Source organism: Clytia hemisphaerica, unplaced genomic scaffold (assembly GCF_902728285.1).
Source record: "Clytia hemisphaerica strain Z4C2 unplaced genomic scaffold, Clytia hemisphaerica genome assembly, whole genome shotgun sequence".
Lineage (NCBI taxonomy): Eukaryota > Metazoa > Cnidaria > Hydrozoa > Leptothecata > Clytiidae > Clytia > Clytia hemisphaerica.
This window is the reverse complement of record NW_027103771.1, coordinates 301322-326561: the sequence shown is the minus strand read 5'-3', so window position 1 is coordinate 326561 and position 25240 is coordinate 301322. Positions and strand designations below refer to the sequence as shown.

General features: G+C 33.8%; 2 protein-coding genes and 2 long non-coding RNA genes across 4 annotated transcripts in view; 3 read left to right on the top strand and 1 right to left on the bottom strand.

Moving 5' to 3' along the window:
* The first annotated feature begins 711 nt into the window (after positions 1 to 711).
* LOC136806052 (uncharacterized) lies at positions 712 to 2317 on the top strand. The gene is made up of 2 exons (XR_010846511.1): positions 712 to 949; positions 1614 to 2317. It is a non-coding gene; the product is annotated as an uncharacterized lncRNA (long non-coding RNA).
* A 1966-nt stretch (positions 2318 to 4283) lies between these two features.
* LOC136806049 (uncharacterized) lies at positions 4284 to 11565 on the top strand. The gene is made up of 3 exons (XM_067062622.1): positions 4284 to 4920; positions 5256 to 5956; positions 11148 to 11565. Exons 1-3 carry the CDS (start codon positions 4353 to 4355, stop codon positions 11340 to 11342), a joined length of 1464 nt encoding a protein of 487 aa, XP_066918723.1. The 5' UTR covers positions 4284 to 4352; the 3' UTR covers positions 11343 to 11565.
* LOC136806048 (uncharacterized) overlaps positions 6299 to 25240 on the bottom strand; it is a 41005-nt gene continuing 22063 nt past the window's right edge. The window contains exon 10 of the mRNA XM_067062621.1: positions 6299 to 6392. Coding sequence (XP_066918722.1) covers positions 6338 to 6392 — 55 coding nt within the window. The 3' untranslated portion in view covers positions 6299 to 6337. The remainder of the gene's footprint in view (positions 6393 to 25240) is intronic.
* Positions 19560 to 24126, top strand: LOC136806031 (uncharacterized). The gene is made up of 4 exons (XR_010846493.1): positions 19560 to 19629; positions 21074 to 21215; positions 21624 to 21724; positions 22054 to 24126. It is a non-coding gene; the product is annotated as an uncharacterized lncRNA (long non-coding RNA).

Genomic DNA, 25240 nt, shown 5'->3' with positions numbered 1-25240 from the left:
TCGTGCATATTCTTATCTTTTGGGGGAAAATTGTCCCAAAATATTCTTACGGTATTCTTGTTAGATTATGGTCGACATTGAACCTAAATGTAACATTGATACATACCTGAAGTATAAAATGGCTTTTTTATGAAAGCATTGAGCCTTACTTGGGGATAATTGACAATTTACAGTCAAAAATGCTCTAAAAATAGCATTCTTAGGTTCTGTTGCCAAATTCCAATTTTTTGGTAAATTTTACCATGAATATTCTTATAAAGTATATTCTTATAAAAAAGGGTGTATTAGTTTGAATTTTATATAATTGCAACATTTAAGGAACTAAAATTTTAGAATTAGCGTGGTGATTGCTTTTCTTTTGTTTATGTTTGATTTTGCATACTGGTACTTGATAAAAGTTTTTTTAAAGCTTTCTATAATCGATTTTCCTCAATTCTTAGTGCCTTTCGAATTATGAGCGGAAATCTGGTTATACTTGTCAGACTTTCCTTGCGATAATTGTCTACTTTGAAAGGATAAGTAAATATTGTTGAAGACATTTTTATTTTGATACGAGGAAACAATACTGCTGATAGAAAGTTGTTTTTTTCTTTTGGTTGGTTTCGTCCTGGCTTTACTAAAGATAAACCAATCATTTTGTTCTTGAGTTGACGGGTAGTTGTGTTTATCTGTCTCTTGGGTGGGTTGGGATAGTTTTGGGAGCCAGTTTCTCGTTTCACAATGATTTTCGTTCCAAACGTTTTTAGGGGTTTTAAGCCATATTGAAGGGAGGAACTTAAAAATCATATTTCTTATTTTATTTTTTTAGTGAATAGATAGGAATAATAAGCACACACCATGCTGGATGGATGTTTCTGATTGGTCAGAATGAGACTTCAAAACAATCCTTCACTTTATCCAATCATTTTTCTTCTTCTCTCTACACCACCTGATGTTTCTTCCAAAAAATGTAAGTCGAAATCATTAACACAGCCTTGTCTCAGTGACTTGGTGAGGGTGGTGCTCACACGTTCTTTTATAAGAACATCCAATATTTTTGAAGCCTTGGTTGTTCTTAACATTTTTTAGTTTTAAGCCTAAAAATGCTCTTAACATGTTTTTATTTTCGCCATTTTTTGAATAATTTTTTTATCGGTATTTTAGAGTCCGCAAAGCCTTAAAATGTTTTTAACTTGTTCTTACATAATTGACCATCTAAGCCTTGCGTTCTTATATAGTTTGTTCTTATAAAGAAAAAACGTGTAATAGAGGGGGCAATGTCAGTACTCTTTTGCTTTTATAACAAGTGAGATGAAACGAAGGAACTAAATGCTGTGACGGAACTAGAAAATCTCTTACTTTTAGTGGTTTGGGTTTTATATTTCATTGTTTACGGATCAGAAATCAAGTGGAAATTCTGAAACTTTCCTTATCTTCAAAGTGAGGAGCTCGGTGTTAGTTTCGAAGAGAAATAAAATGTGTTGCATTTAGAATGTCGATGTTCGGCCAATTAAAGCTTATACGTTTATGCTTGTAAAACGTGTGTCGGACAAAGTCCCCTTCTCTACGAAACCTCTGGAAACCTTTCTTTCTTAATGTCTTTCGTTAATAATATATTTTATTCTATTTTTCAGTTCCCAAACTGGATTTATCAGCACTGTGTTCAGACAAGATGAAGAATAAGATCGTCAACCAGAGGAAACTTTGTCTATTTTACGAAAAAACAACATCAAAGACAATCATGGAAACTCCAAAGACATCACAAATCAGATCAACAGAGATTCTACCGACCATCAAAACCGTTAAACCTGAAATTTCAACCAAAAAATACATTATAACTGAAAAACCATTAATAAATACACGGCAAAGCACTAAAATGGCAACAAATTCTAACGAAGAGACTTTCACATTGCCTACACCAGTGGAAAATTCTATATATAAAACTCCAACACCAAAAACTTCTAAAATAAGCACTTCAACAAAAAGTGCTGATAGTTTAAAAGCAAAAAATAGACTATCTACTCGAAGCACTTCAAGCTCAACGGCAAAACTGAGAACTAAACCGCAAGAAAAGCCTACCAGGACTACTCCTGATGATGGGCTATTGAATAATGAAGTCGAGCAGACTTCAAATGCAAATATCAAGCGATCCGCATCGTACAACTCAAGCGGGACAACGCTGAGATTCTCGGTAGCACAGCTCACAAGTTATGTTTTCTTACTGATATTTTGTTTGACCTTATTTATGTAAATATTATGTTTCCTATTGTGCTGTTGTTGTATATTTTTGATGTTTTGTTATCTGAAGAAGAATCACATGTTTTATATGTAAAGTAAAGACACCAAAGTAAAATTTATTATCGCTGCAAATTTTGCTTCAACTTTTCAGCGCTTTCGTATTTAACGATGTAATTTTTTCCACTGCTCTAATACTTACACGTTTTTTTATAAAAATATCCAATATTTTTGAAGCTTTAGAATGTTCTTTACTTTTTGTTCTTGATATGTTCCATTTTGTGAGCATTTTAATCGAGTTTCGTAAGAAATTTTTTCAGGTGTTACAATGTTACTTGTTCTTAAACGAAGTTTTCTTTTCTTATAAAAGAAACGGGAAAAGTGAACCAAATAGCCAACATCGGATAAGAAGAGGAAAATTTGCTAACAGTTCTCGACCACAAAACACATTCAAAGCACGTGTTGCTTGCCGCTTCAACAGTTTTTTGATATTATTTTTGCTGCGGATGTTGTCATGGATGCATACATTTATTTTCCTTGACGTATGTCATAGTTCTATTTCCGGATTTTTATTGATTTCAAGAGAACTGGGTAATAGAGCGATCTCCAAGTACATCATTTATGCTGTGATATATTTCTAACATTTTCTAAGGAAAAATAGTTTCTGGGTTTATATCCTAAAGTCTATTCACGATAAGTGTGCACTCTTTTTTCATTTACCTATAACTTTTGAAGGAATTCTTCAATCTTTATAAATTTGGTATCATTGGAACGATATTTGTGAGTGGAATAATTTGGAATAAAAAAATCGATAAAAAAATTCTAAAAATGAAGATGAAAATGAAGAAGAAAAAAATGAAGACCTTGTAGAAAAGTGCTATAACTATCATTTTTACTGAAGCGAATCCTTGATCATCGAACGTCATCACTGTGAAAAAATTTCTCAAAAATAATCATTCAGTCAAAAGATATCAAACAAAGTTATAAGCTGATTGACGTCTAAAAACGCTGTTTTCTCCTGTTTTCTGCTGTTTTTTGGGGCCAATCACTTATAAACTTTGTATCATAACTTTATCTTGAATAAATATTTTAGTGAAATTTCTTCACAGTGATGATCTCCTAAGATCAAAGAATCTCTCCAATAAAAATGAAAGTTATAGCTTTTTTCTACAAGATCTTCATTTTTTTCTTCTTCATTTTCATCTTCGTTTTAAGAATTTTTTTAAAGACTTTTTTATTTGAAATTGTTCCACTCACAAATATCTCTCCAACAATACCAAATTTATAAAGATTGAAGAATTCCTTCAAAAGTTATAGGTAAAAGAAAAGAGTGCACACTTATCGTGAACAGACTTTAGTTTGACCTATTTTTACTCCAAATTTTAATTCAGCAATATACTGTACCAGGCATAGGGCTAATCTTTAGATTTGTTCTTTCTTTAATTGGTCTTACAAAATCTTTCAAATAACGATAGCATCCACCGAGGAGGTTCTCCAAAATATCTGTTCTGGAGAAATCTGTTTTAATAGAATCCATTCACAGGTTCCATTCAAGGTGAATTTCAACCAGAAGGTACAGCAGGAGAATTATTTCTGATTGGAAAGTAAGAACAGATATTTTTCAGAACGGTAAATTTTTCCTGAATTGAAAGTTTTTTCCAGCTATTAAGAACAAGAAGAAATCCATTTTAGTTCTATTTTTGCCTGGCTGGAAAAACACAATCTTTTCTTGTGATGATTTGAGCCGTTCTTACATAAAACTGGTGCCGTGGAAATCGCGGGAATCTGTACTAAAAATGTTCCCAGCTGGCAGGAAGGAACAGATATCTGTTTTTTGTCGATGGCTACTTCTGAATGAACAAATCTCTATCAATCAACATGATTCCTTCATACTTTTTAAGAGCTTAAAATATTGTCTGAGATTATTGCTAGGCAACAACATTTTTCCAACACAAAACTATTTTGAACACAAGTGAAAAAGTTCACACTTATAAAGATCGAGTGAAACTTTTGAGAACTTAGGATCTAACTAAAAGATTTGTTGAAAATTAGTTATTGAAGCAGTTAAACTGAATCTTCGTACCTTTTAATTGATAGTGGTGGCCAACATAAAATTAAGAATTCAAACTTTGCTGTAGATGTTTTCAAGGTTAAAAAGATGTTCAAAATATTTTATCATTTCATGTTTTGGTTTGTCGATACTTACATCAACGATTCAAATTTACAAATTCAAATCACAGACACATGGTTTATTACAATACCTTGCTGATGATCCACATAAAATAGATAGTGAGGCTGAAAAAGCAGTTTTTGATCAGTTTCATTGGTCGAAACAAATGCAAATATGCCGGAACAGGCTTTCTTGGAAAGACCGAAATACGGTAAAGGAGGAAAGAACGAATGTAGAATTCAGTATAATTGAGATCTCTATAAATGAAAGCAACCAAAATATTCATGGGAAAGTGACTATAGAGACGTTTGACTGGAAGAAGAGGAGAAAAGCGATAGGCGGAGATTACTATAGAGTATTTTTGACGGAAAAGAGTAGAAATTTCAAACTGCACGTCAGAATGTTTGATAATGATGATGGAACTTATATTGGTGTTTTCAAACCACCATACGAAGGTCTCTATAGCTTGGAAGCTACCATCGAGTATAGCATGTGTGAGGGGTTCACAGATCCACCAAAAGATTGGTTCGCAAAAGGTAAGGTGCTTGCCAAATAGTTTTGCTTGGGGTTTTCGATGACAAGGAAATACTACGGCTTTGGAGCTTGTTTTTAAAGTCACCCTTGAATTACATTTGAGGGGGTTGCAAGAAAAGATCAGGAAGAAGTAAGGGTGCGGCCTTTTCAATTTTGACCACAAAATACCGAGTGTGCCACGAAGAAGTTTGCAATAAAAAAGGATCGGTGGTTCTTTTAAGACTTTTACACCTCGGGAAAACTCACTTGAAAGGGAAACTTTTTTGTGGCGCACCTATTATACACATTTTCTCTCTTTAGGCCTCTCCCACTGACAGTTGCTTAATTTACTTATCAGGTTCTATCCAAGGTGAATTTCAACCGGAAGGTACAGCAGGAGAACTTGATCATTTCACCAACCAGCCCTTCCCAAAGCTCAATTTCACAATTCAAAACTCACCTGAAATTAAGTTTAGAGAGAAAACCAGACATTCATCTGTTATCAACACAAATCGTGGATATTGGTTCAAAGGGAAATATATACCTTATAACGATGGTACCCCAAACGATCGTCAAAAATCGATTAAATCGACAAATACATCTTTTCAGAAAATGATTATTTATGGTGATTCTTTAAATTATCGGTTTTATAACTCCTTGAAAAGACATCGACTGTGTCGAGAAATGTTTCGAGAATGCGTTCGAATTTATTCATGGAATTATAAGCATGAAGGTGAAGAGTCGAATAACTTTTTACTCGATCGAACTAAAAAGACAGGTCAAGATTTTAATCGGACAAAATACTTAAATGAAATTCGGACCGAAATTTTACAAAATAATACTGAAGTCTTCATTATCAATTTTGGAATTCATTTAACATCCACTGTTTCTATGGAGACAGCTATGTCAGTATTTGATGATTTTCTAAAAATGGTAGCCAAGCTGCGACTGGAGAGAAGAGAAGCAACACCATTAGTTATTTGGAAAACAACAACACCCCCGTTTTTCGAATATTCTCGACATCAAATGAAGACGACTTCCCGATTTATTACAAAACAGGTGATATTTGGTTTCTGTTCATTCTAGGATTAAAATAAGATCCCGGATTCGGTAAGCGAAGTTGGAAGGGAAAATTTTTTCGCTGAATTCACTTTCGCGGTTGAGGAAATTTTTGGTTTAGAATGTGGTCTATCTTTCCCTAAAAAGACCAATTTTAGAGGTTGTTTTTTCAAATTATGAGAATATTCGTGTTTCGAAGGATTTCATTTAGTGAATTTGTCTAAAAACCGCGAAATTAAATCCCACGAAAAGTTCTTCCCGCGAAAAAATTCTTTCCTGAGGTATCCTAATATGTGATTATAAGTTACAAACTCAAAGTCAAGTTACGCTACTAACCTTCTGTAAAATATGATAAGATCTACGATTTTGAATCTTCATTGATCACTTGAATGGATTCTGAAAACGCTGATCATGCAAATTATCTGTTATATCCAACCTGGAGAGTATAACAATGATAGTTTAGAATATAGAATCGACAAATTGCTAGGAGAAACAGATATCACAGGAAAAAATTATTGATTCCCTAGCCTGGGGATTGTTCATTTTCAGATGTGGTTTTTTATTCGATCACATTAGTCTAGAATTTTAAGTTCGGGAAAGTAAGGAAACTAGGGAAACCTATTTTCCCATGCTGGAAGTGTATTACCAATGTGTTAGTGAAAACAGATTTCCACATGTGGAAAACTAATATTTTTAACATTCTAGTTGCCCATTCAGAATTGCATCGGGAAATTAAAGATCCCAAATTTTCTAAACTGATTATGGATGAGTCGGGAAAAGAGAGATCACGAGTTTTGGAAATGATTACTTTCTACAAGCTAGGGAAAGGAAATATCACGAATTGTGACCTTGCTTGCTGTATTCTATTCTTTTTCTGGATTGGGAAATGTGATTTCTTGAATTAGGGAAATAAAATGTCCCAGATTGGGAAATTCGATTTCCCAAACTCTTTAATTTGAGTGTATCCTTTAAACAATTAATTAAATCAGAACTTATTTTTCAAACCTTCAAATAAGACAATTCAATCAAAAATTTTAAACTGTCAGAAATTAGAGCCTAAGTTCGGGAAATTTTTTTTTAGGTTAGGGAAAATTGATCTCCCTAACTTGTATTATGCATGCGTGAGAAAAAAACACAAGTGATTTTCACTCAAAAGTGTTCGAGTCGTATGTAAAGCAAACCATTATAAGGGTTTATTCGATCAGTGTGTAACACAACGCTAAAGGTGAGGCGTCCCGCCAGGGCGGCCTCATTCGCTCGCAATGGACTTGCGTCGCAAGGGCTCAGTGGATCGGTGAGACGGGTTTGAGGTCATTAAGTTGGCTCTCTAGTGCAGCTCTCCACTGTTGTGACAAAAGTGCCGGGATTCTCAAAGTAGCGCAAGTACATGTCAGAACGAATGAGAGCTATCGAACCAATGCTCACAGAATGATCGAATACATTTAATTATTTTACCAGCTTTCTATAAATCAGGATTTAATTCGTGAATATGGGTAACCCTATCGGGTTTTATTGGGGTACGCTCAAGAAAAGCACTTTTCAATAATTGGGAAATTTAACATCCCTAGGTAGTCATAAGATCGGGAAATTTCATTTCCATAACTAGGGAGCTGTTGCACCTTCCCTAGTTAGGGATTGGTTAGGGAAAAATCTACATTTCCAGATCTGGAAATATACATTTCCATAGCCAAGGGAATCAAAAAAATTTTCCTGTGTATATTATTTGTTTGTAATCTCATAGTGTTGAAATTCGGTTAAGAATCTAGAGTTGGGCCATTTTGACCTAGAGCTCCTTTACCAGACAAAAGTTGTGTTTTTAGCACAATTAGACGGATTTACATCTGCTGACAGAACAATCGCAAAGGTTTCGAACGCAACTGGCGGATTTAAGACAATAGAGCAAGTACGTCTCCAGACGGCACACAACGTCAAAACAACGTCCATGTGACATTCATAACGTCCAAATAACGTTATTTGAACGTTAAAACAACGTTGTGTGCCAGCTGGGTCGGACACATGTGAAGGAGTGCAACGCTCGTTAAAAAAAAGAATGAAAACAATTACAAATCTCTCGACCTGATGAGTTCGACAGGGTCTAAAACCGCCTATGCCTCTATCTTAGTGATTCGTTTTTAATTTCAAATTAGATTTTTTACAGCACAATGATGAAGTGGATAACCCAATTTAGATGGCAGTTTTATCAACCTTCTAATTTAATTTTGCGGATTCAAATGAAAATATTTTTTCCCCCACAGGAGCGTAGCGACGAGGAGGCACTCATAGTTTCACGCATAGATATTGGACTGGAATCTCGAAATTTTGTTGCGTTTGTTTTGTCGCCCAAGCATCCCCGTAGTTAGTCTCTTCCGTTAATGTCCGTAAATGTTCGTTTTTTTCCGGGACGGTAGTATACATATTTTCATATTCATATTACGTTATATGCTATTACCATTATTACATATTACAATTTTAGTTTTGATTTAGCTTTGAAAAGCTGAAGCGAGTGTTATAAATGCAAATCATAACAGTGTATGATATAACTCGAATTACTTGTACAAATCAAAACAAACAAAATGGTAGACTGGTTATGATGATGATGAGCTGATTCATTGACTGGAAAAAGTGTTTTGTATGTCAAATTTTGTTTCTTGTCTTTGAAACTGAATACTAACTACTGTAATTTAGTCAGAAGTTCACTTCAGCAATGATTTCAATTCTTTTTCCGGAATCTTTTCAATATATTTTTGTTCAAACTCTAATTTATCTTTGTCTTTTATTTTATTAATAACTACCTTTATTGTTTATAGAGCTTCTCGAGCTTTAAATACCATCATATGGTCGTAACTCGAGAAAGTCCTTCTTAACTTAGTAAAACAAGATACCGGCAAAGTACAAAAAAGTTGAATGTATGCATATGTAAAGTTGAATCCAAAAGTGGTTGAATGAATGTTGTGAATGTCAATCAAACTTTTTCTTTTGGTCTTCAAAATAGATTTACCTCACTTGCACTACATGCGCACATTCAACTTTTTCATGCAGTTGTGATAGCCTAAATAACTTACACTCCAGTGGTTTGGTGAAATAGCTCCAATTCTGGCTTTCCAAGTTAGGATGGACCTTCCCGAAGGTATTTAACACTGGTTAGACTAGGTACACAGACAGTCATACAGAAACACCATAAAGTGAAAGTATATATAGCTATAAACTCAAAAAGTCTAGCTTCCTGAAGGCACATCTCTTCATTGTCTGCGCTGCTTGGAGAAAAGATTGCATCATGAAAAAGTACTATGCACTTGAAAAAAAAATTAGGCGCATTTCAACTTTTCTCGACTGTACGTCTGAATGGACCACAATGGCATTCCTTTATTTTTCTTTTGACCAATAAAATAGAAGATTTTGTTTGAGAATAAGTGCAATCACAGCGCCGGGCCTTACACGATTTCCAAGGTTGGAAATTTCAAGTTTTCTTAGTTGGAAAAAAGATAAAATCCAATGGAAAATCCAACCTGAAAATGTGGGACATTCTCCAAGGTTGGAAATTTTGCATTTTCAATGGCTTGGAATTTTCGAAAATCCAGGTGGAAAAAAGCCAAAATCCAAGCTAAACAAGGTTGAAAAAAGCCAAAATCCAAAAAGTGATGGCAGAGATGTGGAAAAGAGATCTTAAACAAGGTTTTTGTTTCTGTGAACAGTCACTCGCTAGCCTAGGCTCGATGGCTCCCAGTCAATCTCTCGTTATTGTTCGCACAGATACGTGGTTGATTTTGGATCACTCACACAGCTCAGCAGGGTACTATTTGAAACTATGACACAAGTACCCTATGTGCTTCACTTTGCGAACTCACTGCGATTGACCGAGGCCGCTCCGAAGAGACGCCTCACCTGACGGAAACTTACAGCTTGACTGCTCACATTATAGCATAATATCTAGGTTAGCTATACATCAAAACAGTTTTGAGCGAAAAATCGCTTGTGGTTTTCCCAAGGACATGCGCAGAAAATGGTTAGAAAAACGTAATTTCCACATGGATTTTTAACGTTTTCCAAACTGTTTGGAAAAAACACAAATTTCCAACCCAAAAAGTCTAGTTTTCCAATCGAAAGAGTTTTCAATTTCACAAAAAAAAAAAATGTAATTTCCACATGGATTTTTAATATTTTCCAAACTGTTTTGGGAGAAAAACACAAATTTCCGACCCAAAAAGTCTAGTTTTTTCAACTTGAGGTATCAAATTTACTAAAATATGTATTTTCACATCGATTTTTGACCTTTTTTTTCAATTCCCAAACTGTTTGGAAAATAAAAATTTCCCACCCAAAAAGTCATGTTTTCCAACCAGCCTTGGAAAATTGTCATTTCTACATGGGTTTTTTTCACTTGATTTTTCAAGGGCATTGGTTTATTCTACAAAACCTATGGGTAATTTACGTTTTCCAAATCAGCTTAAGGTAATCGCTCAAATTTCCAACCTTCAATTATAAAACCAAAATTTCCAACCCAATAATATTGAATTTCCAACCTTGGAAATCGAAAAGTTTTTCCTGTGTTAACTAGGATTGGTTTCTATTTCACCCTATTTAAGATGGCGCAGAACTTTTTATAAATTTCATACACAGTATCCTCTTGACTATTGTTTATTAGGCAAAGTTGCAATAGAGAATTGTTGAAATATAGCAGCCAATGAAAAAAACAAGCTATTTCTGATTGGTTACCTTGTTGATCTTTCACCACTATATATTTTGCCTACAATCTAAGATGTCTGCGGCATTATCAGAAAAGGTCTATTTAGTGAATAATAATCACGAAATATATTGTTGTAAGAAAGAAACTAAGGAGAAAAAAACAAACAGGAGATGTGAAAACCTGTAAGCTAATGATACCATAATTTTTGAAATATATTTTTGAGAAGCTTTTCCAGCTTTTCCTTAAATTTTATTAAATTATCAAGCTGCGAGTTCTTCAAGTATTTTGTTAATGGAATATAATTTTTTTTCAAGGAAATGTCTCAATCAATCAACCAACCAATCAATAAATCAATCAATCAATTATTCCTGGCTATTTTTTAATGTTTTAATCTTTAAAGCTTTAAAAAGCTTTATAAGTGCATGACATGATCTTTATGTGGGGGCATTTAGTGAAAGCTATGACTAGTTTTATTCAAATAATAATATTTCTTTTATTTTTGAACAGAGAGTTGAAGCATGGAACAGTTACACTATGGAGAAATGTAAACAAAACGGATTACCCGTCTTAGATGTTTGGGATCAAGCTATTTCGTCCACAAACACTTATCCTACAGTGGATTTCATACATTTACAAGATGAGGTGTTTTCAGAAGCTGAACATGATTTAGAGCGATTTATTAGGTTATATTTTTCAATTTAGTCCTTTTGTAAAAATTCATAATACTTTTAATTTACGTTGATATATTTTGATATTAAACATTGAATTAAATTAAAATTAAAGCTATTACCTTATCGGGGAAAACTTTTGGTCGGGGAAAAATTCGTCACTTGCTGGTAGTTGGTAAACGCATTAAGGCCGGGGGAAAATCTTCGTCACTTGTCCAAAATTTCGTCACTTTTCCCCGACGAAGTTTTCCCCGATAAGGCGAATTATGAAATCATGATACGATTACATTTCATTCAAATTATACAACTCAATATCTAAAATATACCCTTTCCTCTGGCTTGCAATACCATGCACAGTCCATTATCCTTTTGCAAGAATCCGATAGTTCATGCAATACTTTAGGCTAAGATAATCCCCCGAGAAAGTCTCTTCTCGCAAACATGCGGTCCTAGACGCAGCTAGCTGGAATTTTAACAAGGAAAAGCAATATGTAGTCAGGAAGCTAGCTTTATTTTCAAAATTTTAACGGAAAATCGAATCTATATAAAATTAAAAAAAAAAAGTCTGTCCAGATATAATTGGCAGTGGAAACAAGAATGCCTGTAACTTTTGACAGTCAAATATAATCATGGAAATTCTTTTTGCTTGTTTTAGAGAATCAAGAGCGCTATATTTCAATGTATTTTTTGTTGAAAAATTCGCGACTTTTAGCGGTTAAATTTGCTATTGCAAAAATTGAGCTTTTTTTCTACTTATGCTATAACGTTCATTTTTACACCAGTGGTAGTTCAACCTTAGGTTAAGAAGGTTGTTAAATTTCAAGGCAAACAGAAAAGTCCTTCGGAAGATATGGGACCCGAAATACCCCTTAGTAGCACTTTTCTGTGAAATATCAAATCTCCAACTTATTACTAAAAACGGGGGTTATGTTATCTTTTTTAACAGTGCAATTAAAAGTTGGAAAATGTTAAGTGTTGGTGCATTGGTTTATTGGTATCATTGATTATTTCGAAACGAAGTCACAGTATAATTGTTTTTATTGAAAAGATAAGCATGAACTTATATTGCCTTTGTTATTTTTAAGTCATTAAAGAACTTTGCTAATTCCCAAAACACTAAACACAGTATGGCTATGAGGTCATTAAAGAGATCGTAAAATGTATTATGATAAAAAAACTGTGTTATCAATCATATCACTACCCCCGTTTTTAGTAATAAGTTGGAGATTTGATATTTCACAGAAAAGTGCTACCAAGGGGTATTTCGGGTCCCATATCTTCCGAAGGACTTTTCTGTTTGCCTTGAAACTTAACAAACTTCTTAACCTAAGGTTGAACTACCACTGGTGTAAAAATGAACGTTATAGCATAATAAGTAGAAAAAAAGCTCAATTTTTGCAATCGCAAATTTAACCGCTAAAAATCGCGAATTTTTCAACCAAAAATACATTGAAATATAGCGCTTTTGATTCTCTAAAACAAGCAAAAAAATTTCCATAATTATATTTGACCATCAAAAGTTACAGGCATTCTTGTTTCCACTGCCAATTATATCTGGACAGACTTTAATGTTGAATTTTTGGTCAACACAAAAACCATTGCAAGAAATTAGCAATCTTCAAACGTAGTGCAGAAGAGCTAGTAGATTCCCTTATACTAACGTACCATTGGTGTACCTCGATTAAAGTGGTTTGGTTGATTGGTAACGGTTCGGTAATAAAGACGTACGTATATTATAAGCATATCTAGGCTCAGATATGGCAAAACTTTAAGCATATGCTAAGCATTACCTTCCACCTTGAGCCTACGAAAAGATTTTTCTCCTGATTTTAGCTGTTTTTAGCTGGGATTTTACGGATTTCCAAGTTTTTAAGTCCTCGACAAGCATCTACAAGCCTGTTCTCGAATTTTTGTATGCTTGTAAAAAACAAGTATTGTTATTCATCGCAGATTTTATTCCAGTACGCCTCCATGAAAGAAATCAAAATTAACTATTCTCCTGCGAGCTGTAAGAGCGGAATAAAAGCAGGATTTTACATTGGAAAGTACCTCAATTAAATCCATCAAAGTCAAACAAAGAGATTCATGATGGATGAATACACTGGTTAATTCCAGTTCTTCAATTGATTTTGCTTAAGACTCAAGTTTGCTCTGAACATTCTTACTATCAGCATCGAAGATTTCTAGCCTTCTAATATACGAGAATAAAATAAAATTTAGCTCCACGAAATAAGTTTGCGTTCAATTTTGTCATCCATTAAATTTTGTTTTGAAAAGATATATTCTCCAGCCAGAAAATAAAAAGTTCTTTATAAGCACACACAATTTCAGACCCAACTTGTAGACAAAAAGTCGCTGGAGAATTTTGGAGGAAAGTATTAAGCAATAGAGTTCACCTTGAAGAAAATGTTGATCGAAAAATCTTGTCATTTGATGAAGGATTGCAAAGTTTACAGGCCCTTTTTTAATCCAAATATTTTCTTACGCCGATGTCAGAAACAATGAATCTCGTCTCATCTTATTTCCGACACTTGAGTTAGCCAATAAGATTTCACCTATCAACAAAAGAGCTCATTAAAAATGCACGATATATGAGATTATGAGCATGCATACCTCGTAATTTTTTTAACCGTAGGGCGAGCATGGTTACAATAGCATACTTCTCCTGTTTCTTTATACCTCCATGTTGTAATCAATAACTGCATTCGTCTTACATATTTTTTCGAGATTTTTTCTCCAGTCATCCGTGGTTGAAATCGCTCGTATAACCATAGTACAAGAAAGCCGCGGCTTTCTTATACTATGGTATAACTTATGACATGTCCCAAAAGCCATAAGTTTGGCGCATAATATTGGGGGCCTTAGGCATATTTATTTATACCTTTAAAGAAGCATATTAGGATGTAGAATTCAGAAATCACTGTTAAAAAAATTAATTTTAACATCAAAAAAGTTATTAGGAAAAAACCATTATTAGGCAAAAACCAAAAAATACCGACGTCAGCAAAACTTGTTTTTTAAATAACTCCAGTTTGGCTGATGGTATAAAGATGAAATGCAACCTAAGTTGCATATCATTAATAATAATATAAACATTTTTGCATATTTTTTTTTCAAATTTTGCTGACGTCAGCAAAATTTCAGAATAATTTTTTTCAAAATGATCTTTTTAAGGGAGCGGTCATAAAGTATCTACTAGGGGGGGGTGGAGGATTTAGGGGGGGGGTGGAGGATTCTAGGGGGGGGTTCGAAATTTTTTTCGAGGGTTTAGGGGGGGGGTCCAAAATTTTTTGAGGGCTTAGGGGAGGGTTCCAAATTTTTTTGGGAAGCGCAAGAGAAAATGTAGGAAGCCTAATTTCATAGTTTGAAAATTTCAAAAAATTTTCGGCCTTACGGCCGACAACACATAATTTATCTTATTGCATATATGTACATTTCATATTGGCATTATTTGGGCATCATCGCCTTCCCCTTTTGGTTTGTAACATTCAGCTAGGTGAGGGAAGTGGATTAGTGGCTCTCACAGCTAATCAGAGTGGTTTGAAAAAGTACTTCTTAAAAGAAATTTGTCTAAACAAAGTGTCTTTTAGCTAAAATGGTGGTGAAAAATATTGAAATTTTCGCCCGTCGGCGCAAACCATGGTTGCGCCTCCTTAGCATCTGCTAATGTCAAAACACAAAAAATCCAGCGCAGGGGCGCCAATTTCATAGTTTGCACCCCCAGAAAATTAAACAGAAGCTCAGAGAAAACCACTTGATGATTCTTGTCTTAACCCTGTTATACTTTAACTTAACAGGGCTAAACTACTATCTCCCTTACCTTATTTTGACATAAAAAACTGTCATACAAACAAATAATACTCTTTGTACCGCATCTGGATGAATTCTTTTTCGCGTAAAAATTTTCTTAGTAGGGGGGGGGGTGCGAAAAAATATTGGGCCTTATGATGGGGGGTTCGAAAATTTTTTCCAGGTAAGGGGAGGGGGTGCGAAATTTTTTTTGGATTTTTCAAAATATCCTCCACCCCCCTCTAGTAGATGCTTTATGACCGCTCCCTAATGATGTGCAACTTTGGTCAAAATTTCATGTGGGCTGTTCATAATTCTCTTACGCGTACGGTAAACCTCTGAAGGCGCTTGAAAATTAAACATCTGAGGAAAATAGTCCTCCCGCGGAAAGTTCTACAACAAGAATCTTATTGTGCGCCGGAAAGTCAAAAAATGGTACGGCGCCCTATTCATAAACGCAATCACGCAATTTTGTTGTCACTGACAGTTCTTTTAGACGAACGCGGTCCTTACGATTTCGAGATTGCATATTCGTCAGATTATTATGTTTTCACACATCCCTTTAGAGCTTCAGCGTGGTGTGCAGAAAAAATCACAATCTGATCTCAGGTTAGGCTCAGATGAATCTTTAACACAAAACCTGTACCTTTATTAATTAAAACATGGGGTGACAATCCATGGTTATTCTTTGGCATTTCTTAACACTAAAATTAGAGTAAAAATCATTCTTAATTTCAATAGAATGCAATGACTTAATGACATAAGCAGAGAAGCTTAGTTAACCGTATCTATGTAAAAAGTATGCATAATGCTTAAACTTCGCATAAATCTACAAAAATAGGTAAAACGGCTTAAACGGAAATAAAAAGCAATAAGATTTACCCGGTCTTGTGTGTAAATTAACGGTAATAATGCTGCCAGGCAAATTGTCGAAAAATACATCTTCATGTTGGTTTTACCTTCAGTCAAAAGCTTGATGAAAATTCTAAAGGCCCTCTTCTCAGTCCGGTGAAGCATCAATACTGCGGCGAAAATACCTTGTTGGTCCAAGATTTTGATGATTCATGTTCTGAAAAACAGGGATTGTTATCAGCGCATAATGAGACCTGGTTACCCATGATTCATTGCAACACTGCATCGTGATATGGCACTATATACTTCTCACCTAATGCAATGAAGGATGGAAAATCTCTTTCTTGATTATCATAGACTGGAGTCGTTTATAATGCATGTAATACTAATAATAAACACAAATAATGATACGGGATTTAGTTTGTATAAACGACTGGAAGAATCCGGTGTTCCAGCCTTATAGATACCGGGCCTAGCTACGCAGAAACTTGCGTAGCGAGAAAACAATTTATTAAGCAACAACAAACTCTCAAAATAAAATCAACTCAAATGAAACATTTTTAACACACAAATCCGCACACATTTTATTTTCAAGAATCTTTTTTGAGCGGGAAAAAATTTTAATTGCGATATTGACACTTTTTTTTTGTTTGGAGTTAGTGCACAAAGGTTTCTAGACGACTAAAATTTACATTTTTGCTTTATTTCTAATATGTCTGAATTAGTCGTCTAGCTTGCTAGACTAGATTATCATGATACACACCCACAGTTTTCTCTTTTGCATTGGTGTTTTATTTATAACTGCGAATATATCGATTCCTTTGATTAAAATTGTTAAAAATCCCCTCATATGGAACAAGCGCTAATAAGCTAGTCATAAAAAACGCCCAAAATTGATTCACAGCAAGCGTTTTTTTAATAGTGATTTATTCACATTTTTCTGTATCAATTTTCTCAAAAAAGTAAATACCAACTTTAAAAAATAATTTCATAACATCATAATCCTTTTCATAGTTGTAATAAATCAAATATTCATTGAACTGATGTTTACCCCACTTGAACCGTGGGAGCGGGAAAAGGGCACTAAGTTATAAAGGTGGCAGTTATTAATTAGCCAAAATCGACCCTTATAGAGTGGTTTTTCGGACCCCTTTTACGATAGTTTAGTTCTATTTGTTGGTGTTGATTGATCTTAGTCTAGTATCGTAAAACATGTACTCATTCAAAGACTTAAAAATAATCAAAAAGTTTCCTTTTATGTTACCAAAAAATTCCCATAAAACTAATCATTTAGTACACCGACTAACAAAGTATTTCATTAGAAACGCAAATTATTCTTAAAGTTACTCTCGGGTACCTAATAAACGGGGGGTTTGGAATAAGCAGGATCGGTGCAAAAATTCTCAAAACTAGATAAGCGAGGGGGTTGGAATAAAAATGTCCTGAGTGGAAAATTTTTGAAAAGGAGGCTATTACAACAGAATTAGGGTAAAAGGAAGGGAAGGGAACTTTTAAAAACATTTTCCCTAAAAACAATAAGCTGGGCGATTGGATAAGAATGTCCTGGGTGGAAAATGTTTTAAAATTTTTATCAGCGGGGCATGATTGTACCAGATACCCGAGAATCCATCATGAGAGAATATGATAATATTTTGAATCGAATTCTTTAAAATTCTAAAATAAAACCTAACTACACTAAATCTAAGTTTTTATTTGAGATAAGATAACATAACATAACATCCAATCCAACAGCTGCTTCGATCCTGAGACCTCCACGTTTTTTTACCCAATTTCTTTCCCAAATGTTTGATAATTTGATATTGAAATTTTCCCTTGTTGCTTGCTGTACAGTATTAACGCCTGTATAAAGACTAAATTTTATAAATTTCGAAATCAAATAGCTAAACAAAGGATACAATTGGGTAAAAATATGCGGTGGGGGGTTATCAGGACCTTAAAAAAGTATAAGTATAAATAATTTGTATAGGCCAAGCAGCAACTACATGATCATCCATTTAAAGACTTGTTTCTTCACTTTTATCGTTAGGTCTAGGATTAATATCAACATTTTGGTCTACAGGTTCATCACGAGCTTCAACGATAATATTAGGTATTGTCAGGACCTTTCTCCTGCTGATGGAGGGATCACAATTATTGTTCACGTCATAATCTTCGATATCTGTTGACTGAGAACTAACCTCTCTTTCTTTCCGGAAATGTAGGTTGAATTCTCTAACAGCCTCACTTGTAGTATCATGATTGTTCGATCTACTTTCATCGTCTGCGGCGCTTTGCTCACACTGGGCGAAATCTTGTCTTTCCATTTTCGAAAGATGTTGAGAAGATCAACTTTCGACAAATTTCCAAAATTTTCGAAAGATGAAGTTTCAAATTTGTTGAAAGATATTGGAAGCTCATCTTTCGATGTCTTTCGACTTTTAGGAAGATGAACTTCTCTATTTTTCCAAGATTTGGAAAGACGAACTTACAAGTTTGTTGAATTTTGTTGAAAATTCATCTTCTAACAACTTTCTATTTTTCGAAAGACGAACTTCTCTGTATTTCAAAAGTTTTGAAATATGAACTTTCAATTTTTCAAAAAGATGTCGAAAAGTCGTTTATCGACGTCTTTCAACTTTTCGAAAGATGAACTTCTCTGTATTTCAAAAGTTTTGAAATATGAACTTTCAATTTTTCAAAAAGATGTCGAAAAGTCGTTTATCGATGTCTTTCAACTTTTCGAAAGATGAACTTCTCTGTATTTCAAAAGTTTTGAAATATGAACTTTCAATTTTTCAAAAAGATGTCGAAAAGTCGTTTATCGACGTCTTTCAACTTTTCGAAAGATGAACTTCTCTGTATTTCAAATGTTTTGAAATAGAAACTTTCAATTTTTCAAAAAGATGTCTAAAACTCGTATATCGACGTCTTCCAACTTTTCGAAAGGCGAACTTTTACACTTTTACGTTTAATGTTTAATGTTTAATTAATATTTTTTTAAAACACGCTTTTTTATAGGAACAATTTTAAAAGAACACGAGTTTGCTGATTTTAATGGGTTTTAATAGATTTTAAGCCATTTTAATTTCTTAAGCAAAAAAACTAATCGTAAGAACACTTAAGCCTAAAAACCTCGAAAAATTAAGAATAGTCCAGACAGCCCAGCCTTGAGCGCCTTGAGCCAAAATTTTCTGGTTCTTCTTATAAAAAAAGCAAAAATTTCGACGCTCGTATTTCGACGTCTTTCAACTTCTCGAAAGATGAACTTCTCTTGGTTTTTCCATGTTGCTGAAAGAAGGACGCGCCAAAACGTTTACGAACCAAAGTCCGCACTGATGATTACCGGGGATCAAAAAGACTATTTGAAGCATAATTTTTGACGTTTAAAACACAAGAAGATACTAAAATATATAAATTTCTTGTAAAATGAAATAGTTCTAAGTGTTTTACATACACAGTTTATTGTTAAATACTGTAAATATAATATCCACATCATTGGAAGTACTGTTGCAAACCCCCGGAAAAAAAACTTAGATTATTTTCGAATGTTATGATTTATGATCCGGCAAAATTTCTTTTTGTAATTTTGAAACTGGAAGCTGTGTATATAGGAAGGCAGTGCACAGTGCAAATGGAAACTTTATTCTAAAGATATGAAATGGGAATCAAAAGATGCTAAGGTGAGCTCCTTTTTATATATTTCTAATTATCAGTCATACTTTTTGTGTCCAGTGCCAGTCTGGACACAAAAAGTGTGGTATGTGTCTGTATGACATGACTATACAGACACATATGGCTACACCACAGCTTTTCAAAGCTATGGGCAGTTCAAGCTATAGTCTGTTAACCCCCAGTGGACGAAGTGGATTTTCCACAACAATTTACTTTTGAAAAACTTCAGGGTATTAGCCTCCCAGGGGGGAGGCACTTAGGCAAAATTGGGTATGTTTCACTGCTGGTGACAGGGCCCCATTTTTAGGCTCCATAGCCATCAGACAGCTGACCAATTAAATCAGAAAAATTTCAAAACAAATGAACTACGCAGCTCTGCTAGTAGTAGTACTCTACCATTTTTGTTTTGATTTAATGTTGTATTTTAATGACCAACCAGCCAGGTCAATCATTCGAGAGCTATGCATGTTGCATGTTAGCCTCCACTGATGCAAGTTGCCCAATCTCACGGTATATGACAGGTTCCCAAAAATTTAGATTTTTGATTATTTTGGACAATCTTCAGGGTGGAAATCAGAAAATCTTTTAATTTTTCATCTACTTTTATTAATTTTTGCCACTTTTCAGGGTGAAAATGGGAAAAATTTTCAATTTTTTGTTCTGACAGAGTCCCAATTTTGCCGAAAATTCATATCTGACAGGGACACTCTTCAAACTCCAAAGGCACATCCCTGTCGGCTGTCTAGATCAGTGCCCCACCCCCTAGGTGAAAGCCTCCTTTTCAAAAGTTTTCCACCAAGGACGTTTTAATACCAATTTTTTATCTATTATAATGTGTAATGTATATACAGGAATTCTTCTTCAAAATCAACCAAGTAGGGGTCCAAGCAGCTAGTACAAGACATGTCATCTAAATGCCTTTTCGTAAGAAGCTGGTAACATCATCACACATACCACGAGTGGTCCTAAATTCGACGTGGTCTTTCAAAGAAACAAACTAAAATGAAAACAATATAGATATACCGCGGATGCATCTGAAGCAAACATAGAATTTTTTTCATACCCGTTATTTGGGGGGTTGGAATTAAGCAAGGCTGTCAAATTTAGGACCACTCACGGTATACACTTACAGTAGTACTTTCCTTGAAAGTAGGTTTTCGACCGTTACAGTGACAGATAAAAAGAATATAATCAGATAAAATAATATCTGGACCCTTTAGAACCTTTGAATTTTTTCATCTTTCAATAGGAGATTACAACATTTTAGAAAATATTTTAGATAATAAATTTCTCTGACAACCCGCAAACCGATTTTAAGATTTTTGTAAGGAAATCAAATTCACATAACACACCACCAGGTACCAACTGGTATGATGTCTTGTACTAACTGCTTGATCCCCCTGGACCAAAGCTGGTCACTTTTTTTTTAACTAGTTGTCTTTCCATTTTCAGGAGATAAAAGTTGGTTGGTTGGAATGCAAGCTGTCAGATCATTTTATTTTGGAAAATACTTATTTTGTCATAACATGGTTGAAGTAAAAAATTATGTTAAATTAAACTTAACGTGGAATATCAAATGATAACATAGCTGAAGGTAGGCCTTTTAGACATTTTTAGTCTAAAAACAAAGAAATGTTGACGTTTTTGTTTTTGCTATGGAACTGAAAAAGATGACATGATTAAATGCACATTTTTTAATAAGCAACTCCAATTTTCTTAGCATTCTGGTCCATTTTCTGAAAAAATTGCTTTGAATACCCCTAATATTATACCATATTTATGTGTATTGGGTCAAAGGGCTATAGTTGGCCATGGTTAGATCATCTAAAACAGCTGTCACTTTTCAAGATAGTGGAAAATAATTGACAAATTTGAGGCCTCAAGCCTTAGCAGCCTGATTGCTGCTTATAAAAAATGTGTAGAACAGAGAAATTACTTTTTAAACTCTGAGGTGGCAAGCTTTACAGTGTGTCAAATTTTCATAAAACTTTCATGTTTATAGGATACATTGAATGTGTGTCGACATTGAGCCATTGAAGTTTTGGGGATTTCATTGAAAATAGATTCATTTTATCCATTGAACAAGGAACAAAATACAACACGGTAAGTATTTTTTGTAATATAATCCAGTAATACAAGACTATTGATGATACTATTCCATTGTACATCAAAAGAAGCTAAAATTTTGTTACAGTACACACAGTCTTGACCTAAGTTCAAAATATTTTTGAAAATAGGTTTTTGTAACCTTTTTTAGAACTCTTCAGAAATAGAAACAATCTGAATAATTTGTCTTACTAAAGGGTCTTTCTACTAATAGTCTATTGAAAGCTGTAAATAACTTATCAACAATTTTACAAACCTCTTTTAGTTATACACCATTTTGTATGCCTGGATTTCAATACTGATTCAATTTCTATTTGTTTTATTAGGGTCATGACGTAAGGACAGTTACTGGCTGATTTTGAAATGCACTTGAAAAACGATGCTGCAAAACAAAAATGTATGCTCCTGCCATGCAATCAAGATATTTATATGCTTCATGTGGTAGTTCGTTTCAACTTCGAAAATAATAACTTGGTAATATTTTCATTGCAATAATTGGTTGCTGAATGATAGAAGGTATTCTTGTACTCTTTAATGCTTAATTGTAAGAGTCAATCTGTACCATCTTCAAGGGATTGACAATACTGTACCATCACGTGTTGTATAGCACAATAACCTCAGTCTAATAAGTGAACAACTAAACAGAGGACTGGAGTGAGATTGTGGGTCATAATTTTGGAAAATATCACCGTAATATAATTTTATGATTCTTTTCTGAAAAGGGCTTAAAAACCTTCATTTTCGACTACTTTAGGTCCCAAGTATATTATAAATTATGATAAAATATTGCAAAATCTAATAAAAGTGGGGGTCTGAATAACAAGGTGGAGTTAAAAATTTTCTGTCTGGTTCAGATTTATGCTTCTTTTACTGTGTAGATTTTTCGTTGGATAATGTGTTTAAGGTTTGAAAATATTCTTCAAAAGCATTCAAAAATATCCCAGAATATGTTAAATTGAGAAAATGGAGAGACTTTTGGTTTACCCCTGAAATTAATTTTGTCAAAATGTCCACAATTTTTTAAAAAAAATTACAAAGTAGGTGGGACGTTTATTCAGACTAGGGCATTTTGGGAAAATCATCTTAATATCAGTTTTTAATAATGACTTGTACTTTATGGTTTTTCTACCCTCCCCTATAATTGTGCACAAAAGAGTTTATTTGGGATAGCTTTCATTATTCATAGTGTCATCTTTTTAGAGTGATTTGCATAATTTTTTAATTTATTATACAATATTTTTATATTTTTACTTCATTAGTTTTTATATTTATAATACCGGCTAATACCCTCAGACGCCCAAATCTTCCCTAAAACCCCACCGCCCATAATTTTGTTCCACCATCCGCCCATTCAAGAAACTTTTTGACTTTTTTCTAGGAATTTTGACTTACCACTCGGATTCGAGAGTCTTGTTTTAATTATCAAAAACATATTTAGTCCGGCGGCGAAAAGGGCCTTTTTGCATCAACCCTTACAAGTAGTAAATATTATTAATTAGAAATAGTTTTGAAACACCCGGTATATAAGTTGAACCGTTTTGACGACGATGTGAGTAATCAATTCCAGTTTCCCAAACATTGAAAGTTTGCTCTCTCTCTCTCTCAAACTCGCAAAGGGATCACACAATTTTATTTTATACTTATTATGTATAAGGTTATTTTAAATAGTGCAATTTACACATTATGCTTGTTTTTTTTTTGTGATTTATGAGATTAAATTATTTGAAACTTTGTTAACTGAGGCTCAGCATATGCTTTATAGGCAATGTTAAATTTTTCCAAGAGATCAGTCTGGATTTGCTTGTTAGCAGTATGCTTATAAAAATGTCTATAATTTAGTAGAATTGATCTCCATTGTAGAAAGCATTCCCAAAGTATTTAACGAGGATTTCGCACTTACGGGAATAGAAATTTCAATGTATCCTTTAATGTCCTTTGAAGCCCTATGGCCAATCTATTCCTTGATAGGGACTAAGATTCTAAAAACTTATAATTTAGATTAGTTATTATATTATTGAAAATGAAATTAAATCATAGAAATTACACGCATTTTTTATAAGAACCAGTAAATTCTTGCTCAGGCCGGGCTGTTATTAATTTTTGCAATTTTTCAGGCTTAAATGTTCTTATGATGTTCTTAGCCGCTTAGTTTCTTTACTTAAAAATCAGTTAAAATCTGTTGAAATTAGTGTTTTAATAATTTCTGAAAGCTGAGGCTCAGATTGTTCTTAATTGTTTTTAGGTTTTGGCCAAATTTCAGCCTCGTGTTCTAATAAAATTGTTCTTATACAAAACGTGTAATTTGTCATTCAGAATTATTTTATTTAGACTACTTAATTTTTTAGCAAAAAGTCATCACTACCGTACTATTTTGTTTCATATTTTCTGTTTTCTATGCTTTGTAAATATATGAATTTTTCGTTTTAATGTCACAGAAAAAATATATCCGCACATAAACACAAATTATTTAAAAGATCTCTCATTTACTTTTGAAGACTTGTTAATGAAAGATTTCGAAAAAAGCAAAAATCATCTTCTAAAGTATTTAGAAAGTTTCGGAATATGAAATTTCAACATATTAGGAAGTTAGGAATTTAATTTTTCAAGCCTGTTTGAAAGTTTGAGAATGTGGTCTTTCAACTTTTTTGGAAAGTTGGGAAGACGATCTGGTCGAAAGATGTTGGAAGGTAAGGTGCACAACTTCCCAATCCTTGTTGAAAGACCAACTTTAAAACCTGTCGAAAGATGTCAGAATATGAAATTTCAACATATTAGGAAGTTGGGAATTTCATTTTCCCAGCCTGTTTGAAAGTTTGAGAAGGTCGTCTTTCAACTTTTTTGGAAAGATGGGAAGATGATCTGGTCGAAAGATGTTGAAAGGTAAGGTGCACATCTTTCCAATTTTTGTTGAAAGACCAACTTTCAACTCTGTCGAAAGGTGTGGAAATGTGACCTTCCTACATCTTTCCGACGATTTGAAAGACATTATTTCGCCCAGTGTCATCTAGTGTTACGTCAACTTTGTCATCATTGAATCGGAAGACAGCAACATCCTCGTGATCATCAAAGGTTTGTAGGCAAGACACCAGACTTCTTAATAAAGTAATGGCAGTACATGAGCCACATTTTAATCCAAATTGTAATTCTAACGGTAAAATTCTTCTCAACAACTTCCACTGGAAACATCCGCTGTTTTGATACATCGTAGCTTCTGAAGAAAATTGTCTCTAAAACAAACTACTAAGCGGTAGATTTTTCAGTTTTTACATTTTTCTAAGATTGGTAACTTCCCGATCAGACAATTTTTGATCGATTCTCCAATCACCATGTAAGTCAAAACTCTGACACAAAAATAATATTTTCAAACTTTTCAACGACACAAATGATATGTTAACATTTTTTAACAGGATTTAGCGAAATATGATGACGAAATGCAAAATTAAAGTGTGTAAAATGTGAAAAACTATAAAGGAAAAGAAGGGGCAAGTATCCATTGATAGTTCAATAAATTTA

Bases quoted from the DNA above. Each gene is read 5' to 3' on its own strand.
- LOC136806049 (XM_067062622.1), top strand. From the start codon at position 4,353: ATGTTTTCAAGGTTAAAAAGATGTTCAAAATATTTTATCATTTCATGT. The intron at 4,921-5,255 runs GTAAGGTGCTTG...TTTACTTATCAG, and splicing joins AAAAGATTGGTTCGCAAAAG to GTTCTATCCAAGGTGAATTT. The intron at 5,957-11,147 runs GTGATATTTGGT...ATTTTTGAACAG, and splicing joins CCCGATTTATTACAAAACAG to AGAGTTGAAGCATGGAACAG.